This window comes from Cajanus cajan, chromosome 3 (genome assembly GCF_000230855.2).
Source record: "Cajanus cajan strain Asha chromosome 3, NIPB_CcT2T_4, whole genome shotgun sequence".
Taxonomy (NCBI): Eukaryota; Viridiplantae; Streptophyta; class Magnoliopsida; order Fabales; family Fabaceae; genus Cajanus; species Cajanus cajan.
Genome location: NC_138519.1, coordinates 65,429,819 through 65,450,753, shown reverse-complemented (window position 1 = coordinate 65,450,753; position 20,935 = coordinate 65,429,819). Strand labels below are relative to the sequence as shown.

The 20,935-nt window shown below is 32.5% G+C and overlaps 2 protein-coding genes across 2 annotated transcripts; both read right to left on the bottom strand.

The window, feature by feature from the left end:
• Positions 1–634: 634 nt before the first annotated feature.
• On the bottom strand, positions 635–4,732 carry LOC109805410 (phosphoglucomutase, putative / glucose phosphomutase). The gene is made up of 7 exons (XM_020367466.3): positions 4,119–4,732; positions 3,735–3,998; positions 2,153–2,669; positions 1,857–2,056; positions 1,282–1,394; positions 1,042–1,182; positions 635–954 (listed from the first exon to the last, which is right to left on the bottom strand). Exons 1-7 carry the CDS (start codon positions 4,662–4,664, stop codon positions 873–875), a joined length of 1,863 nt encoding a protein of 620 aa, XP_020223055.1. The 5' UTR covers positions 4,665–4,732; the 3' UTR covers positions 635–872.
• A 2,603-nt stretch (positions 4,733–7,335) lies between these two features.
• On the bottom strand, positions 7,336–9,171 carry LOC109806516 (protein C2-DOMAIN ABA-RELATED 7). The gene is made up of 3 exons (XM_020368947.3): positions 8,774–9,171; positions 8,134–8,229; positions 7,336–7,813 (listed from the first exon to the last, which is right to left on the bottom strand). Exons 1-3 carry the CDS (start codon positions 8,882–8,884, stop codon positions 7,508–7,510), a joined length of 513 nt encoding a protein of 170 aa, XP_020224536.1. The 5' UTR covers positions 8,885–9,171; the 3' UTR covers positions 7,336–7,507.
• Positions 9,172–20,935: the final 11,764 nt, after the last annotated feature.

Here is a 20,935-nt window from a genome sequence, read left to right as displayed (position 1 = left end):
ACAATAGATATAATTAGATCTCTTTTTTTATTATTTTATTTACTATTACAATGATTACATATTTGCTAGTTATTATCATAATAAAAATTATCTACCAATAGAATATATTTTGGTTGTCTACTAATATTAAGCGTGGCATGGAAATCTTATTTTTGATACAATATTAACATTGTCTAATTATATTTATTATAAAATTTTTAGAGAAAGAATTTAAACAAAATGGAATTAACATCTCCTAAAGACCAAATTTAAGTTGTTTTTTTTTTTTTCACAGACTAATTTAATATTTTTTTAAAAGGATTAAAAATAAATTTTAAAAATTTTAGAGGGACAATTTTTTTTTTATCTTGTTTGCCACGTGTTTTTCCCATGTATCATATATGACAATGTCATTCACGAACTTAAAAAAAAAAAAAAAGATCAACCTTAATATATTATAATTTTAGAGAGATTAATTTAATGAATAAATAAATTTGGAAAAAAAAACTAATTTGAAAAACTAACTTTTACTTTATATAAAATCTTTGAATTTTGTAACTTCAATAAAATTTAAACAACAAAAAAGTGTTTAAAAGAGTGCGACTAAAGTGTGTTTCCAGCAAACCAATTGCTGAATATATAGTATTCAGAACGCTTATAACAGGAATCAATAATTTTTATTGATATGTTACTTTGCTTACATAACTCTAGTTTACTCATACTACAGCCATAATTTATTCGGAAGAAGCTCTCTATAATATGTACTCAATTGCAGTTCTATACTTTCTTTTCCTTTTCTAATGTTACAATAATTCACAGTAAACTAATATCATATTGAAATGATACAGAAGTTTCGACTCTCAGCATTTACATCAAGTAATTGCAATTGCAAATTATGCTACGGAGCCATTGTCAGAAAACTTATCAACTTGAGTGATGTCAAGGAATGTATGAACTCCACTTGCTCTGAGAAACCTGCAACAGTTGAACAAGCAAAATCAGCAACCAAAATAAAGTTCACATAAATGCTTTTAAAGACATTAAAGTGGCAAAATGACATACTCATCTCTAAAAGCTCTTGCCATAGACAAGCAACCTCCCTGAACAGATGATTGCAGGTTCACAGCAATGTTTGGGTTGTGAATACTCTGCCTCATGTGAACCCAACCATGTTGTCCATGCTCCTCGTTTGATACTTTTGCCCTGAATTCGCCACAACAAAGTCAGTTTCAAGAACGAGACATACATAAATATAAAATCAGTTTTCTTGAACTGCTTGAATTTTCTTTAACTTTTTTCCACCTGTACATTCGAGCATCAACTGGAGCTGGGGTATCATTTGTATCTACGAGGCACCCTTCACTCACCCAACAATCACCACACGAGTCTAACTCCCACCCTTTAATCCTCCCTTCCTGTATACAAAGATATGCTTTTAATCTTTGATAACCAAAATTAATGCAATAAAATATGGAGTTCGATTATAAGACAAAGTACTAACCACACATTCTTTAACACACGATTTCTAATGTATTTCTTTTATAAGTTCAAATTTATTAAATAAGAGTTCACTAAATAAGAAATGAAATTCACTTCTAGTCGTGATTTCTAATAAATTTGAGTCTATGATAAAGAATTTATAAAAGAGTGGATTGATGCATAGTTAGCATCATACATTCATTTGTGGACACAATCTATTTAGCAGGGACTTGTGTTCGATCCCTATCTGATAAAAAAATTGTCTAGTCAATAACAGTTACAATACTACAAGTCTACAAACAAGATTAATTTCTGATCTAGTAAGTTGGAGATACTAGTAGGGGGAAAAAAAGTGTTATTAGCCTTTTTTTTCTTTTCTTATAAGATATAGAATATACCTCAATGTAGTTTCTAAATGTTTCAATGGCCTCCGATCCTTTATCTTTAGCATGTCGAGGTTCAGAGACGATATTTATCCTAAGCTCTACAGATTCATACGGTTCTTCAAGATCTTCTATAAGACTACCAATCCCTTCATTTGATCCCGCAAGCTTCATCCGCACCATTTCAATGATAATCTTCACCACCATGTAAGCCCCTAGATTACAAAACCAGAACACCATGATCAACAACAGCACCAAAGCGTAATGAAAACAACCAAAGAAAAACATGCATGAACATGACTTGAACCAACCATCATCAAGAAAATGATTTTCTTTAAGAGCACCATGACCGGATGTTTCCATCATAAGATGCGTTTCAACTCCTTCCTCATTAAGCTGAACTCCCTTGTCGATGACATTTCGGTACCCAACACGGTATAGGCAATGGTGACCCCCTCTATCAGTTATGAACCTAGTGAGTGCCATGCTTGTGCGTGCATCGGTCACTATGGTTGATCCCGGGTGTTCCCTTAGCACAATGGCTGACATGAGTGCAATCAACTTGTCACCGTTTATGGGGTTCCCTTTGTTATCCACCACACCACTTCGGTCCACGTCGGTGTCGAAAACTATTCCAAGATCAGCTGAGTTTTGTAGCACTGCTGCTCTTGTGAGTGCCATGGCGGTCTTGTCCTCAGGGTTGGGAATGTGGTTGGGAAACATTCCGTCAGGGTTGAGATGCAGAGAGCCAAAGGTGTCTGCACCAAGCTTGTCTAACACATCCCATGTGAAGAATCCTCCTGACCCGTTTCCAGCATTTACTATTATCTGTACATTCATTGCAGTTTTAGTGAAAATATTCTCCAATGAAGCATACGAAAGTTTTAACAGGATGACAGTCCTCTATATTTTATTATTTTTAATTTCATCCTTATACCAAAAACTTATTTTGTATACATGTCATATATTCTCAATTTGGTATTGTTAAAGTTTTTTAAATTGGTCTTTATACATATAAATATCATTAATTTGGTCTTTATCATCATATGTTTATCATTAACTACTTTACACATTTTTAATTTGGTTCTTATAATTGAACTACATTTTTATGGATGACACATTCTTAATAATATACTACATGTATAGCAACTAAATTATATGTATAGAGACTAAATTAAATCGACAAGGATCAAATTAATAATATTTACATTTATAGGGATGGATATAATAAGTTTTTAAGTATGGAGAACATATTAAAAAAAATTTATGGGGAGTATATGAAGAAAATTATATGTTTAACTATAACAACTATGACAGTTAACTAATCACACAATTTCATTTGATTCCCACAGTAATTTATTACTTTAGTAGTAGTATTTTATAATTTGGACAAATACTGCTAATTTTTTTTACCATATTTCTATCGATATTTATATACTAATTCTTCAATATGATGATATTTATTTTTTTAAAAAAATCTTAATAAATATTCTTTTATAGATAAAAAAAAGTACAATAGTTTAATTAAGAAGTTGAATATAAGTGGTTAATATACTGAATTCAAGTTAAATCGTTTGAACAGAGCTCTAATTTAATCTTTTAATAAAAATAATACTTGATCAAACTTTACTTACTTTTTTATTAAACCAAATTAGTCTAAGGCAAAATGTTAGAATACCGATACAAAACAAAAAAAAAGTACAAGAATTTAACTCCTAATCATATATTTAAGAAATTTAATTATATATTAAATACGCACTATATGGGTAAATAATAGTCCTAAATATTGTAGCTGCCAAGAGCCCCGTGTATCGAATATTAAAGGATAAAACATGGGTGGGTTAGAATATACCGAGAGAAACATGTGAAACATACAAACAACAGAAGTCAAACCTCAAATCCTTGGAGTGGAGTGTCATAATGCAAAGGATGATTAATTCTCTCCTTGATGATTTGTCGCAGGTGCTTTGCATAAGTGCTCATAAAATCAACTCTCGTTGGAAGAACACTAAGCAAAGTAGAGACCTTGGCCATCCTATTTGCATATTTACGAGCAGCTTTGTCACATATTTCCTCTACCTCAGGTGAAGTCAGTCCACCCCTCTTGGTAAAAAATTTCAAACCATTTCGGGTGTAAGGCAAGTGTGACGCTGTCATCTGCAGCACAAAATGCATAATTCATTTGAACCATTTGTATCAGGCCTAATTGTGACAACCATCACCACACCTAGAGTAGTTCTAGGCAAGTGGCACTTGTTACAAATTTTTGTAACCTACCATTATTGAAGCATCATAGGCAAATGGAGGCAACAAAGTGCTCATGAAACAAGCTGGTGTGGTTGCTAGTCCCATGTCAAACACCATGCAACCTGCACGTGCAAGACCTGAAAACACTGCAACGCTCAATTTTGACCCTGATATTCGAGGGTCGCGTCCAAGGGACACTCTCACATTCTCCACAGGGTTCCCTCGTTGCTTCTCTAAACCATTGATAACCCACTCCCCAAAACTCTCTGATATTGCCTCAACAGCAGGTGGATTGAGGTCAACTGTTCTGCCTTTCTCACCTTCCAATGCCACTCCTCTAACATCTGAACCATTCTGAAGCCTCCTAATCTTGTCCAACTCTTCATCCACCACTACTTCATCATACTTTGCAGCGCCAATGGATTTCACACGTATGGTCTTGTTGAATGGCACAGAAAATGAGAAGCCAAGTTTGGTGTGCAAAGGTTTCTTCCCTGGTGAAGAAGGAAACTTTGTTTTCTGGGTTTTGTTGTGCAAAGATGTTGAGAAGTTTGGAGCAGGAGTTGAAGCAGCCATTGTTTGTTTTATTTGGCGCTCTTGCCTTGTTTGAACAAAACTCGAGTTTGGGGAGATAAGGTAAACGCAGTAGCATTAAACCATAACCTTACAAATCCAATATCTCAGGAACACAAAAATATCTCTTAACAAACTTACAAACGCCCAAGATTTTTGCACTACTTTTTTTGTCTATATGCCAATTATTTTTGTCATTAATTGATTTAATTCCAGGTTGTATTTTCTTGGTAAAAGGAACACCTGGTACATTCTGGTATATTAATACTTGTGCATCTTAAACGTGTTTAGAAACTTATGGTTATTTGTCATTATTCACTTGGATTGATCAAACACAATTGACCATGTTTATGGCTAGTGTCAAATGAAATACCAAAACAAACTCTAGCAGAATGTATTCTCTTTACAGGGTTTGAAGCAAAGCTTGTGTTATGGACAAAATCTTTATACTAGAGAGGAAATGCTTGTGTTCTTTTGAATCTCAAGATAAACTAATGACACTATATCTCAGTATAGAAATTATATGTAGCTCTAGTTAGACCTTCAAGGTGTCAAAGTCGTGCAGCGATATTCTGTGAAGTCATAGAAAGGACCACAAGAAATTCGCAGTCTCGCCTGTTTCAGGAGAACCATATAATTAATATCTAGTTATCTACTTGGTAGTGGATACATGCTTATTTTTTTTATAAACCATATAAGAAGTTAGAAAATGCATAGAGATACATTTTTAAAGAAAAAGTTACCGTAGTCATATTCAGAAGATGAAAAGTTAAGATTAAAGAGAGATTCTTCTATGTCATGGACGTAACTCATTTTATTCTCCAATGTCAAGACCTATGTGTTATTTAATTACGTGGGCATATATATAAATGAATATAACAATAAATTATTATAAATGCTTTTAGAATACATTTTTCTAAAGTATTTATGTAACAAAAGGTAAATATGCACAAGGTAAATATGATTTTCTTTTTTTAAAAAAGGTAAATATGACTATGAGTATGAAATATTAACACAGGTCTTAAGATTTGGGTTTTAAAATATTTCCTTTGATTTTTTATAGAAACTTTGTAGACAGTTTGTGTTTGGTCCTTTTTATAAGATTATTTCTAAATAATATACTGTATTAATTTTATCTTTTAAAAAATACTCTTAATTATTCAATAATTTTTTATTCAAAATTGTTTCTAGATCATTAACTGTGTTAATTTTATTTTTCACAAAATATATATCCTTAATTATTCATTTTTTTTATATTCAATAAACAATAAATGCAATAAACTAATTTCTCGAATTCTCTTTTTCTAATAAGAATTGGGAATATTAGAGTCAAAATTGTATCATTCTCGTCTTCTCATTGTATAGAATACAAAATATCAATACTTAAGTATAGATGAATCAATTAATTCAATAGATAGAAAATAGATTTGGAGAATAAGTTTCAATAATTATAAGAATAATTCTAAAAAAAGGTTTAAGTAATACATTCTCGATTTTCCTTAAGAAAGGTTTTAGCTTTGAAGAATGTGAAACCGTGTAAGGGGAAAACCTCCACTTAGATGTAATCTTCTATATTTTGAATGCTTACAACTTTAATAAGATTTTCTTTAAAGAATACAGGTAATCTTCAACTAAAAAAAATACCAAAATACATTTTGATAATTTTATTTTGAATTTTAATCATTTGTATTTGAGTAAAAGTTAGACATCTTGATAGAAGTACTTGTGAAGATTGGTATAACAAATGGCTATCATATATAGGGATTAAAACGAACACGCAGCTTCACTTTCGTCCTGTTATTATATATTCATTTTTGTCTCCATATTTGATGAATATGGAATTTGTACTTTATTCCTGTCCTTCCGATATTGTATATACCAGTATTAGCCTTGTATTCACCTAAAAATTATTTTTTTTTGTAAAAAAATATATAAACAAAAATTTCAACTTAAAGTAAAAATTACAAAATCACATTAATTAAATTTTATTGACATAAATTTAAAATAAAATAAAAATTACATAAATTTTAAATAAATTCTTAAAAAAATAAATTAAGATTTTAGAAAATTTAAAGTAGGATAGGGACATGAAGGAATACGAAATAGTTAAATATATACTCATCTTTGCCCACATATCCAATTTAATAAATAAAAAATTATTAATACTCGTATCTTTGTTTAATCAAATCAGATATTTTTCATCAAAATCAGTGTAAATTCAAGCATTATTCATATATTCAGATTTCCTTCCTATCCTAGTCATATGATTGTAATTCTGTTCTAATAGTAGGTTAATTCCTACTCTGTTATAATTGTTGTAGTAGGCAATTGTAGTTGGATTCCATGTATCACTCTCTTTTCATAAATGTTCTAGATTCCCCTTGTATCTATGATCCATCCCCAATTTTAATTCAATCGATTCTAGAGTTTACTACGGATCCTCTCCTTTGGTTTTACCTCTGTGATATGTTTCCCTGTCATAAATCTAGCACTAGATTTCTGATGAAGGTGTCTTCCTACAGTCTCAACAGAATAGGGTCAATTTATCCTCTGCTTGAAGCTAAAAGCTCCTTTGCAAAATTCTCTTTAACTGCTGACTCCTTAATTAATGGCAATATCAAATAAAAAACATTAGAGAAATGATAAGTATTAAGGAAGTGTTTCGGCAGTGACATGTTGCAAATGCTGAACAATTTTTATATTACTATAGATGATTAGTTTAGATATTTCTTCAACTCACTAAAGTTTAGTTTTCACTCCATAACTTACATGGTAACATCAACTTATGATAATACATATCATAACACAAGCAGTACAGAATAAAGCTAAGGCAGGTACACACACACCTAAAAATCAACTTCTGATAAGCCCTTTGAATTTGGAACACTAACCCACTCAATTTCCACTATTATTTCCCCAGACTTGGCATTTCTCAGTCTTAAACTCATCTCTTGGACGACTTTTCCATTTTTCCACATGCAGCTGCTCTCTTCAGCAAGGCAGTTAGTCCTATCTGGATAAACAATCTTGACTACATGGCCTTCTGGGAGATCGTTCAATTCCATCTTCACACAACGAAGATATGGTTTTAAGTCTATTTCTGCATCGCCCATTTTGTCGTCTACAGTGAAAGTGTCTTTGTCTGAAACTGTCTGAATTGAGCAACACAGTTCAGCCATCAAAAGATTAACATTAGGCTATTTTGGTAGGAGAAACGTTGGTGACACTCTCTAACATTCTCTTGTTAATACTCACTTTACTATTGGTTGAAAATTACAATATGATGAATTTTACTACTAAATCAATAGAGACTGGTTAAATAAGATCGTGAGTTATAAAATTTGTGATTTCTTATAAATTTCGGTCAATAATAATGAGTATTAAAGAAAGTGTCTCTAACATTCTTCTTATGATGATACAGCCCTTCAACATTTCTGATGGCATGATATAGATAAACTGTTTCACTACTCACCAGATGTATGGGATTGTTAACATCCTTTACATAAAGTGTCAATTCTTCATTCCACTCAGGATTACAGTTATCTTTCACAACACCAGTTTTTAGTTCCTGCATCAATTTGAGATAAAGTCTTCAGACCAAGCAATTGAGAGCAACAGATAGTATAATTCTGTTAGTTACACAATGAATTAGTTTGTTACTGTTAGTTAATTGTTGTTAGTTGTCAACAATTAGTATAAATAAGAGCAACATGAACATATTTTTACATCTTTAACCAATCAATATGATACCTCCTTAGACTTATTTTCTGTACTTATCCTATGTATATGATCTTTATCCCTCTCATCCTCTGATTACCAATGGAAAGCAAGATTTTAGATTCAACACTATAAATTCTCTATTTCAAATTTTCAATCACTTCTTTAACTTCAAAATGATTTACTTAAAAAATAAGGGATAACACACATTAAGACATTTGAATCTCTTTTTCACACGAACAATACGGCATTTGTTTTCACCTGGAACAATATTTCTTTCAATTAAACACTGTCTCTAGTCTCAATAGAAACCCAAAAAAACCAAATCTAATTAAGACCCAATAATAAAGAATTGAAGATCAAAGTCCTAGCAAGGTTCTATTCTAGGTTCTAACCTGTTCAGCCATGGTGACAAAAACATATGGGTCACTGCTACGAGTATCACAAGCTTTTAGATTAGTGCCTCTTTTGATACGGAGTTTGATAAGACCTAAAACATTCTCCATTGCAGAGTGGCCAAGAAATCACCCGAAGAAGAGAAGTAACTATTTTTATTATTTGCAAAAGAAAGTACAACCTTTGACGTGTTTGAAGTTAGAACTTAGAACAATCTTATTCAATAAAGTTGGACAGTTGGCAACGTTTTCTTAGATGGAAACAATCCTGGTAAAACCACAGAACCAAACTGGTCCCCGACTCAAGGAACTTTACTGATTCAAAACCATAAAGGGGAAAAAAAATAAGGAGAGAAAAAATAATAAAAAAAAACAGGGCCAAATAACGTTGTTAGCTAGCACTAGAATTTGTGACTTTGGTGGATAACCGCTCTTTTCTCCACCTCTGCTACCCCTGCATGGTTGTAGGATCCAGAAAATTATACGTTTCTATACCATCAATTACGGGTGGAAGTATATGAAGCAAGAAGACTTAACATAAATATTTTTTTTAACAAATTTAAGCGTAATGCGGTCAAAAAAATCATCAAATTTATGTGTAACTTTATTTCATATTAAAGTTATGAATAGATTTGACCTATTTTTAAAGGACAAAACAATTTAGATAAACTTTTACAAATATTTTTTAAGGAAAAATTGCACTCACCCCTTTTAAGTTTGTTTAAATGACATATATCTTTTTTTTCTATTTTTTTTAAATTAATTATGTTTCTTAAAATAATATTATTAGTTAAAGTGAGAAAATGAGAAAAAATAAAAATCAATTCATATTTTGCTAATTATATACACATATGTCATTTATTTATGAATTATGTACAATATAATGTCTTTTTTTATATATTATTTTTCAACTTTAAAAGTAATAATATCTCAGTTTATTTTTTAAATTTTTTTCTTGAAGTTGATATATTTTTTAAATCATAAAACACATGGTATTTAAAATATAATTTGAGAATTAAAGTTAAATAAGTAATCAAGTCTCATTCAATTATTAACAATACATAAATAGTGTTATTTTACATAAGAGATAATAATCTATGTTATTTAGATAAATAAATAAAGAAAATTTAGTGTTCAATTAAAAATTAGAGAAAATGTGTGTATCATTTTAAAGAAAAAGGAAAATTAAGATAATTTTCTCTAATTTTTTATGTTGTTTTTGGATGAGAATGGAAGTCTCAACTTAAAAACTTATGTATTGACATGTAAATATTATACTGATTATTGATATAAGATTTCAATTTCAATCAGAGAACAACAATGAAAATACTTAAGAAATTGTCTCTAAATTTGTCCATTTTTAAATAGATTAATAAACTAATTAAGGTGTAAAAAAAGCTAATCAATTGCAAAAAAAAAAAATATTATACAAAACAAATAATAAATTATAAAATTTAAAATCATGCATTATAATTCACTGTATGAGACAAGAGTGCAAATAACTATGGTAAATTTTATAAGAGTAGAGTATATTTTACTTATATGATATAAGCATTTTTAAAGTATACTTTGATTGTTATGATAAGTTAGTTTGAGTAAATTTCAGGGAGAGACAAGTTGGTGATAAAGAAGTGTGTAAAAGAAAATAAATGTTTTGGTTGTTTGGAAGAAGAGAACAACGAGAGAAGATAGAAGATTGGGCACCATGGTTAAAAAAATCATCTCATGAATGAGGAAATTTTAAAGAAAAATACAAAACTTGGGGGCCATTATGAAGTGGCATATTTACCCTTTTAGTTTTAATTTTGTAAATATATTATTAGAGATAAACATGTCTTTTAAATTCATACACACTTTTTTTTCTTTTCTATTTATTTCATATTTCTTTTACATCAAACAACTTAAAAATTTACTATTATTATTATTTTTTCTTCTCTTCTATTTTCTACTACACTTCTTTCTTCTCCAAATCTTTTATCACCTAAGCAAAACATAAAATCTTGTTTTGAATTAACTTTAAAATAAGACAAATTTATTTATAAGTTTAACTCTTTATATAAGTTTTTTTAACATCAGATAAGTAATGCTTAATATTTAAAAGGAAAAAAAATTATTTTAGTACATTATAAAAAGTTTAATACGATAATAACATCAACAAATTATTATTTATATACTTAAATAAGTTAACCTATTAAACTTTTTTTTAAAAAAATATATTAGGCTAAAAAATAAATGTAGTAAAATCTAAGTTTTTAATCAAATTATATAGATTTTCTTTAAAAGCTATGACCTAATTTATTTTTTAAAATTTGTTGGTCAGCTTTATTCTATATAGACTATGTCAGAAATTCTCTTAAACAACCTAGTCTATTCACATCTCTATCACCATACCTCAAACATTTAATGGACTGATCCATAGTAAATAAGGTCAATATATTAAATACATGCTTTTTTTAACTACAATCCTTTGATTAATAATATACTCTCAATATTCTTTTATTTTCTAAAATATCTTTCAATTTTATTTTTCTTTTCTAGTTTCTAAACTGCACAAACCCTTTGAAAGTATAAAAAAATATTTCTAGAAAATATTTTTTGGAATAATAAACTTAATGTCCTAAAAAGTACTTTATAAAAATATATAATTAAAAAAAATACTTTTGGATATGACTTCCTAAAAAGATAAAAAAAAAAAATCTGAAAAGTACTTTTAGGAAGTTAAAAAAATAAATTTACTTTTTAATGGAATATATATTATGAACAAAAATCTCTAGAAAAAGTTCACCAAGTTTCCTCTTTCTTACATGGCTACCTGTTGTGTAGGCCTGGGCAAAAACTTCCGGCCGATCTGAAACCGGCCAAACCGACGATCAGATCGGGTGAAGTGGATTAATTCTCAGGTATTTCGGATTTTTTCTGAAGCAAATTTCGGGTTCAAACGGGTTTTAACGGTCGGATTCGGTGTTAGAATTTTCTCATCCGATGCATCCGAATCCGACCATTCGTCTTCACCGTTTATTTTCTCCGTCTCTTTTACTTCGTCTTCTTTCTTCTTCTTCTTCACTCCGTCTTCTTTCCTCTTCTTCTTCACTCCGTCTTCTTTCTTCTGCTTCTTTCTTCTTCTTCACAGTGTCTTCTTTCTTCTTCTTCTTCACTCTGTAAACATCCTATTTTCTTCAACTTATTCCTGCCATGGCTACCGCCGCTGAGAAGCTCCCTGTTCTGGTTGATGAAGGTGGTGATGTGGAGATCTGAAACTCCGTGATTTCCCCCAAATGAAGCAGTAACAGAGACCGGCAAAGAGTGACGAAGGATGGCGGCACGAGACGCTAGAGGAAGCTTCTCAAACCGATGAATCCATCCAATGAACCCGTAACCCGCACGGATTGAACCCGCTAAAACCCGAGTTCTTCGTCGGTCGGAAATGGCTCCTGATTTTTCTTAATCGGTTTCGGATGATTTTAAGAATTTTGGTCCGAAACCGACGTGGCCGACCGATGCTCAGGCCTACTGTTGTGTATATAGTAAGGAACAATGACGATGAAGTAAAAAATTGGAGTTTAAATGACGCCAAAGTTAAGAGTGACAGAAAAAAAAAAAGAAGATTAAAAAGGTACAAAGATGACGTGTGTATGTTTGCCTTAATTGTGTGAGAGATATCAGGAACGAAAAAATAAAAAGAAAAAAAAATTAAGGAAGAGTGATGGAGGATAGAACTTTCAAAGTGGATTTCGATACGTGAGTCAATCGATCCACTTTAAAAATGTTTAGGTCAAGCCAAAAAAATTAAGAAATTCATAATTGGTTATAAAACTTAACTCGGTCTACTTTCAATTTGATTCATCTGGGTTCAATTCATGGTGGATTAGACTATCCACTTAATCCATTTATACTTTCATTAATTTAACTTATTAATGACTCATTTAATCATTAGTTGTTATATATGTATTATTTTAAGAGTTAATTACTTATACACTGCCAGTATAAAATTTTTTTACACGAGCAACTAATCATATTTTTAATAGTCTTTTTAATTTTAATTTGATTAAATAAGTAAATGACATGAAACTATTGAAAGAGATGATTGGTTGTCAGTGTAAAAAAACTTTACACTGACAGTGTATAGGTGATTAACTCTTATTTTAATAAAGTGTCATTTTTCTTGTAGGAGAAGATAAAGTTAATAATAAACAACATAAAATTTTTATAAATTTATCTACTAAAGCCTCCAACAATGTTTAATATTGATGGATAATCACTACAATTACAAGAATGTTTATCTTTTTGTTTTGATTATTTAAAGTTGTACAATTTTATAATTAAATTTAATGTTATATGCATAATGCTTAATTTGAAAATTTTTATTTTAGATTGAAGATCATTTTAAATTGGAGTTTTTTTTAAAAAAGAAAATTAGGTGGGTTGATGGGATATCCCATTTAGTCCACAAATACATGATAAGATGAGGGCGAATTGAAAAGGTTTAAACGTTTAAGAAAGTGAGTTGGATCAAGCCAACTCACTTAGGTGAGTCAAGTCAAACAAGTCAAATTAATCCACTTTGACAGTCTTAATTAAAGATGGACGAATTAGAAAAAAAAAGTGTAAAAATAAAATTTATTTAAAATAAAATTAATTAAAAGATATTTTGAGATTTTTTTTTAGAAAATGAGAGAAAGTATATATATGTATATATACATATATATAAATATATTTATTAAAAAAATGAGGTGTATATATCCGCTGCCTACACGTAGATTAATATTGTAGTTTGGACTTTCCTTTGTGAACTGTTAAAGCAATCTGCCAAATTTTGAGTTGAAATATCAATTTGGTCATTCTATTTTGGATTGGGCTTTAGAGTAATGCTTTGGGCTATTGAAAATTGTCAATTTGTGTAACCATCACATGAACCACTTTGGAGACAATCTCCTGTATTTTTCTAATATTTATTTGTATGTAATATTAAAAACATGAAGTGTCTTAACTCTTCTAATAATAAAATAAACTAAATTAATTTAAAAATGTATGATTTATAATAGACTAGTCCATTTAGGTTAAATTAACTCAAATTGGCAACTTTACCCCCGCCCCCAAATTATTTGCACTACATCATTTTTTGAATGAATTTTTTTTAGTCTCTATCTTTTATCCAGAAAAAAGGGGGGGAAATCAATAAAACTTAACTCACAAATTAATAATTTAAATCTGGTAATACAATGAGTATGAATTAGCCTTTGTTTTGTTAAGCAGGTGAAAAGTTAAAAGTTAAAATTAAAGATAAAAATTGCACTTAGAATTCACAAATTAACAGGAAGGTATAAAAAAGTTAAATAGTTTTCTCTCCTTTCATTTATTGTTTTTTTTTTTTTACTTTTTTATGTTTAATCTATTCAATTAAAGAAATCTTGTAGTGACAATTGATAATTTTGTAGTGGCAATATACTGAAAAAACTTAGGAAGGCTACTCGATTGGAGGTTAGAGGATCCATAATAAATGCAGTCCCATAGATTTCATCTTCATCATTTTTTAAAGTGGAAGGAAGGAATCTCTCTTCAGCAATTGCAAAACCATGAATAAATTTGACTTGGCACAACCTCACTATACATCTATTGAGAAAAATCCAAGTCTCACATCGACTAGAAATTAGACAATTGAATAGTATATAAGTGGAAAGCAACCCTCACCTTACAGCCAGTTTTGTAAGGTTGAGTTAGGCTTAATTCACTATTCTAAGATGGTATCAGAGCCATTTAGATCTACTTTAAAAATGGGCCACCCACCATTGATGCATGCCTCATAGGCATGAGGGAGTGTATTGAAAAAAATTCAAGTCCGCCAATCCTAGATTATTAAAAAGGGTCACCCACCATTTATCCACGTACCAAACCCAATAGTGCTGGACGTGAGGGGGTGTATTGGGAAAAACCCAAGTCCCACATCGACTAGAGATTAGACAATTGAATAGTATATAAGTGGAAAGCAACCCTCACCTTACAAGCCGGTTTTGTAAGGTTAAGTTAGGCTTAATCCACTATTCTAACAACATCTAATACTAATAATGTCACCCATCATATTGGGGTGAATGAATTGCACAACTTGTATTTAACATGGAACTTCTAAACATTAGGGGTGGGTGTCGGGTGGTTCGAGCCCAAAATCTCAAATTCGAAGAAAATTGACCCTTTAAAATTGATCCATTAATTATGTCATTGGTTTGAGCGGGTTTGGGGTTAATCGAGTAACACGTGGTTTAGATAGGTTTTATATGGGTTAGTAGATTTATTTAGGGCCTCCACAATTTTTTGATGATTTTTTTTTCATTATTTAGATTTTTAAAAGCCAATATTAGGCTATGAATCTAAAACTGGACTATTTAAATATTTAACTATATAATGCTCAAAAGCAAGAAAACAAATAATTACAATGACTTATTACAAAATCAACTACATATTAAAAAAAAAATATATTGCTCCCATGAATCGAAAGTAATCAATAACATACTACACAACAATAACATCACAAAGTCAATATTATATAAACCCTAAAACAAAAATAAAGATTACAGAATTTCAAATTTTCAAATGCGTTTTTCCCCTATCATTATCAAACTAACATCCACATATTTTCATATACATGTTGAACTGACAACAGCATTCACGAAGAAATAAAGATGTACTATGTAAGTGTTTTTCTTTCAAAGAGAATGCAAACCCTAAAATAAAATTACAACTCCAAACTTTAAAGTGGGTAACCTTCTTACGTCCAGTCAAGTTAGAAATCATGTTCACAGAGAAATGGATGAAGCTACAGATGAAGATAAAGAAAAGAAACTAATATTGATAAGTAAAATAAAAAAGAAATAGGTCACATAGTAACATTGAGACTAAATTATACTTTTGCACCTTTATTTTAATTTTTAACATTTATTTGTCTTTTATATTTTATGTTTGAATCAATTTAATTCTTTTAAAATAATAATTATTTTTAATTTTAAAACATAATTTTGAATTAATTTTTATTGATTCAAATCTTGAAACTCGTAATACTATAAGATTAAAAAACTAAAAAAAAAATATTTTTGTCTGACTTTAATATAGTATGTGGCCTTTGTGTCTAGGATTTGGGAGAAATCAAAGAAGAAAAAGGAACAAATACAAGGTAAGTGGTAATTAATGACATCGCTAGGATTTCATAAGAGCTTTCGTGAGAGTCTAGAGAGTGTCATCTTGTTCTCTCCCATGAGTGAAAGAAGCTAGCACAAGTCCCTACCAAAATTTTTAACCTGCATTATCCGATAACCCGTCGGTTTATTCGTGTTCGAGTTAGGTTGTGGATTTCTTCCCTACGCAACTGGACGTAAATCACAAGCTACTGTTTGCGGTCCTACAGCATGGACGTACGAGAAGCAAAAGAATATACCAATGCTGCTTGCTCGCTTCATCTCAAGTAATTAGTAGTGGCATATATAGTGGGACAAGAAGCATGCAAAATCTAAATAAATTTAGTTCCACTAGAGTGGGAACTTACATACTGTGTGCCCCAACAACCGTTTTCTGCTTTCATCTATATTTTTCAATCTAGAACTAATGCCTTAATTATATATCATGATCAAAGCCCTTGTTTATTTCACATTCTTTAAGTCCATTTTCATTGAATAACTCAGTAAGGGCACCGACTAAACCTTCTCCTATGCAATGGGTTTTAAATAAAGGTTGCACCGATTTTCAAACTCGAGGATCATATATGGAATAAGATATAGTTGAAAAGAAGAATCTCTTTGTGCGAATTGAACATATACATGTGCTGTTGATCTTCCTTTTTTACTACACGGCATCCACACCTCTCATACCCTTCATCGATGCTTCCTTTAACAAAAACATGTTTTTCACAAAAACAAAACCATTTTATGAAATTTCTCTCTCCCAGATTCATATCACATTGGATGCATAAAGTGGGGGAAAGATGGCATTTACTATTTAACAATAGACTACTATAGTGGTCCCAATGATATACAATTTATTCATTTTTCATTTATATTTTAAATAATAAAGATTGCGCAATAAAGAATATATTACACAATAAATCGTACTCATATTTTTCCTACGATCTAAAACTTGTTAGCGAAGTATCTAACACACCAAACTATTTAAATATCCCCTTCTTGATTTATATGCTATTCAAAGACCCTTTTGAAACGTAAACTTTTATTCTTCTTTTTAATCTCTTTCTTTTTCAGTGAGATCACGTGTAAGGCTGGGGGGAGATTCCATTTGGTAATTAGAGTTAAAGTGAAAATCCTCTACTGAAATTTAAATATCCTTACACAAGCTGCTAAGATTAATACAATTCGCATTCTTATATCTAGCAGTAAATTGAGATTAGCCTCTGTAACAGTTTGACGTTAAGAATGTTTTTTAATGGAAACTTAGAGATAGATGTATATATGGACTTGTCACCTGGGATTAAGTGTAATACTTCATGTAGAAAGCAAGAATGCAAGTTGAAAAGTTATTGTACAGACTAAAATAATCCCTTAGAGCTTAGTTTGGGAGATTCTTAATAGCAATGTAGACTTCTGGATATAAGCAAAGTATAATTCAAATCATACTTTATTTATAAAACACAAAGAAGGGAATACTAGTAGAAAATTAGTATATCACGTCACCTATTTTACGTCGGACATACAAACACCCGATGTAATAAAAACGCGGTAGCATGTTTCGTAATTTTAGTTAAATTATTTACGTCGGACTTCCTAGGGTAGGGTCCGACGTAAATTTTAACATCTACGTCGACTATGCATTGTGTCCGACGTAGATGTTAAAATTTATGTCGGACACTACTAGGACCGACGTAAATAACCCATAGGACCCCGTTAAAAGAAGGTTTACATAGCTAGAGATTTCAAAAACTTCCTTCTCCCGCGCGTTGTGCAATGGAGGCCACACCTCAAATCCCTCCGCCTCCTCCTCAAATCGTGGCTGCCCTCGTAGTCGGAGCCACTCCCCTGACGACCTCGTCCACCTTCCTCCACACCATGCACCGTGAGTGGTCCAACATCAACGCCCTCCGCCTCGACAAGTTCTACCTCCTTCGGAGCTTAGGAAGGTTGGGGAAGAGGTTCATTCGCGTGATGATGTTCTTCTTCTTCGGATGGTTGCGTTGGTCATGGGTTTTTCTGGGAGGTTCTATGAGGTGGCATATTTTGCTTAGTGTGTTCACGGGAATAGGAAGGTGATGTTTGCGTTGCATTCCGAGTTTTTGAAGCTGGAGAAGGAAGTGGCCAAGTTCGGGTTTGGAGAACCCACTCCTGGTTTTATCAAGCAGAACGGATCGTTCTACTTGAAGAACGACCCGTTCTCCACGCAGAACGGGCCGTTCTCCATGCAAAATAGACCGTTTTGCTTGGACAACGAACCGTTCTCCAACCAGAACGGCCCGTTCTGCTTGCAGTCGTTTTTCTTTTTTCTTTTTTATAAATTTTTTACAACTTTTTACGTCGGACCTTGGCATATCCGATGTAAATTTACGTCGATTTTCGAGACCGACGTAAATTTACGTCTCCCGCTTCGACGTCGGAGGTTTTTCTGACGTAAAACTCCTAAAATAACCGACATAGAATGTATATTCTGTACTAGTGAAAGGTAATAATTTTAGTTGTATATGTTGATGATATGATTGTGATTGAGGATGATCCTTCTAAGAGGAGAGCATTACAAGAGTATTTGGCAACTAAAATTGAGATGAATTAACAGAAATAGAGAGGCGGCTAAGAAACATGAATTTCTATGTATATTGATTACCAATGATTACAATTTATATAGTCTGTACAAAAGGATGGAATGACCTAAAGGAATAAAGCATATTCTGTACAATATATGACAGCGCATTATTGCTGTAAAATGGTCACTAAAATAAGAAGGAAAAGAGGAAAAATAACAGAAAGATCCTTCGTTGTGCTGTCATGTAATTTGTGCTGTGCTGTTATACGGTTTTGCTGTTAGCCCCCCACAAGCTGGAGGTGCAAAAATGTTTTGTAGCTGTAGCTTGGAGAGATTCAGTTTGAAGGCATGAGGAGGCAAGGCCTTAGTGAAGATATCCGCGAGTTGTTTGGCAGAAGGAACAGGGAGCAATTTCATCAAGCCTGCTTGGGTTTTCTCACGCACAATATGGCAATCAATGTCCAGGTGTTTCGTTCTTTCATGAAACACTGGATTGGCAGCAATGTGGAGGGCGCTGGTGTTGTCGCAGTAAAGGAGGGAAATCTGAGAAAGGGAAATATGGAGATCTCTGAGCAAGTAAATGATCCATTGCAATTCACAGGTAGCAGAAGCGAGGGCTCTGTATTCTGCCTCGGAAGAAGATCGTGATACAGTGGTTTGCTTCTTTGTTTTCCATGAGATGAGAGCATTACCAATAAAGAAACAGTAACCGGTGATGGAACGTCGAGAAGCTACACAAGTGGCCCAGTCAGCATCACTAAAGCCTGAGACTTGAATTGGACAAACTCTAGGAAAGAAGAGTCCTGTACCTGGACAGCTTTTGAGGTAACGAAGAACACGCATGGCTGCGGCATGATGAGCATTGGTGGGTTTTGACATGAATTGGCTGAGTTGCTGTGTGGAAAAAGCAATGTCAGGGCGAGTATTAGTCAGATATACTAATCGGCCAACAAGTCTTCGATATGGCAAGGGGTCATCTAAATAACCAGAGGCATCATCATGAAGCCTAAGAGTACTATCCATTGGAGTCGAAGAAGGTTTGCAACCAAGCATTCCGGAGTCACTGAGTAAGTCTAAGCAGTATTTTCGTTGACAAAGGGAAATTCCTTTAGAAGAGTGAGCTACTTCAATGCCTAGGAAGTACTTCAACTGTCCTAAATCCTTGACATGAAAATTGCTGTGCAGAATGTGTTTAATGCGAGTGATTTCAGCAGCAGAATTGCCCGTTAGCACAATGTCATCTACATAGATGAGCAGAGCAGTGAAAGCTGAACCATGTCTTTTAGTGAATAGACTATGGTCAGAATGAGCTTGTTTGTAGCCATTGGAAAGCAACAAATTGGATAACTTTTCATACCACTTTCTGCTGGATTGCTTCAGCCCGTAGAGTGATTTGCGCAATTTGCAACTGTGACTTGATGAGTAACCAGTTAAACCTTGTGGCAGCTCCATGTAGACATCTTCCAGAAGGTCACCATGGAGGAAGGCGTTACTGACATCTAATTGTTGGATGTGCCACTGATTTATGGAAGCCAGAGCAAGGACAACACGAACAGTGGTCATCTTGACTACAGGAGAAAATGTCTCAAAGTAGTCAATACCCTCAATTTGAGAATACCCCTTTGCTACCAATCGGGCCTTGTAACGCTCTATGCTGCCATTGGGTAAACGCTTAATTTTGAAAACCCATTTGCAGCCTATCGGGCGTACATGAGAGGGTGTTTCAACTACATCCCAAGTGTGATTCAATTCAAGGGCTTTGAGTTCACATGTCATGGCCTCACGCCAACATGGATTCTGAATAGCTTGACGGAATCCAGTAGGTTCATGTTCAGAAGATAGGGCCATTAGAAAATGATGGTAGGAAGGAGATATGTTAGTGTAGGACAGAAAACTTTGAATTGGATGTGAACATCTTGTGGATGATTGGACGGACTTAAGGGAAGGAAGCTTGTATTGATATTCGGAAAGGTATGGAGGAGGATGGATATCACGCTCGGAACGGCGCGGTGGTGGAATGGCAGGAGAGGATGATCTGTGGTGAGGCACAATATCAAAGTCGGTGGAAGTAGGGTATGAGGAAATAGAGTCATGGAAAGGAGATGTGGGTGCGGCAGGTGAAGATGGAGACGCAGACGCGTCTGGATTAGGATTTTGGGAAGGTGAAGTGTCGTTTGGAGAAGTTGGTGGTGTGGTTAGTATATCTGGGTTTGGTGATATGGTTAGGGATGGTTGGGTTATGAATGGAGAGGTAGGTGCAGATGTGTGGAAGGGAAAAGAAGTCTCATGAAAAATAACATTCCTGGAGACAAGTATTTCTCTTGTATTAATGTCCAAAATAACAAATCCCTTTGTGCCATTTTGAAATCCCATAAAAATACCTTTTCTTGAACGGGGTTCAAACTTATGACGTTGGTTGTGAGTGGAAGCATAACA

Excerpts from the sequence above, each read along its gene's own strand:
- LOC109806516 (XM_020368947.3), bottom strand. The coding sequence starts at position 8,884 with ATGGAGAATGTTTTAGGTCTTATCAAACTCCGTATCAAAAGAGGCACT. Across the intron at positions 8,230-8,773 it reads TTGTCACCATGGCTGAACAG|GAACTAAAAACTGGTGTTGT; the intron begins GTTAGAACCTAG and ends AAATTGATGCAG. Across the intron at positions 7,814-8,133 it reads TTAACAATCCCATACATCTG|ACAGTTTCAGACAAAGACAC; the intron begins GTGAGTAGTGAA and ends TGCTCAATTCAG.
- LOC109805410 (XM_020367466.3), bottom strand. The coding sequence starts at position 4,664 with ATGGCTGCTTCAACTCCTGCTCCAAACTTCTCAACATCTTTGCACAAC. Across the intron at positions 2,057-2,152 it reads AAATCATTTTCTTGATGATG|GGGCTTACATGGTGGTGAAG; the intron begins GTTGGTTCAAGT and ends TTTGTAATCTAG. Across the intron at positions 1,183-1,281 it reads GTTGATGCTCGAATGTACAG|GGCAAAAGTATCAAACGAGG; the intron begins GTGGAAAAAAGT and ends TGGCGAATTCAG.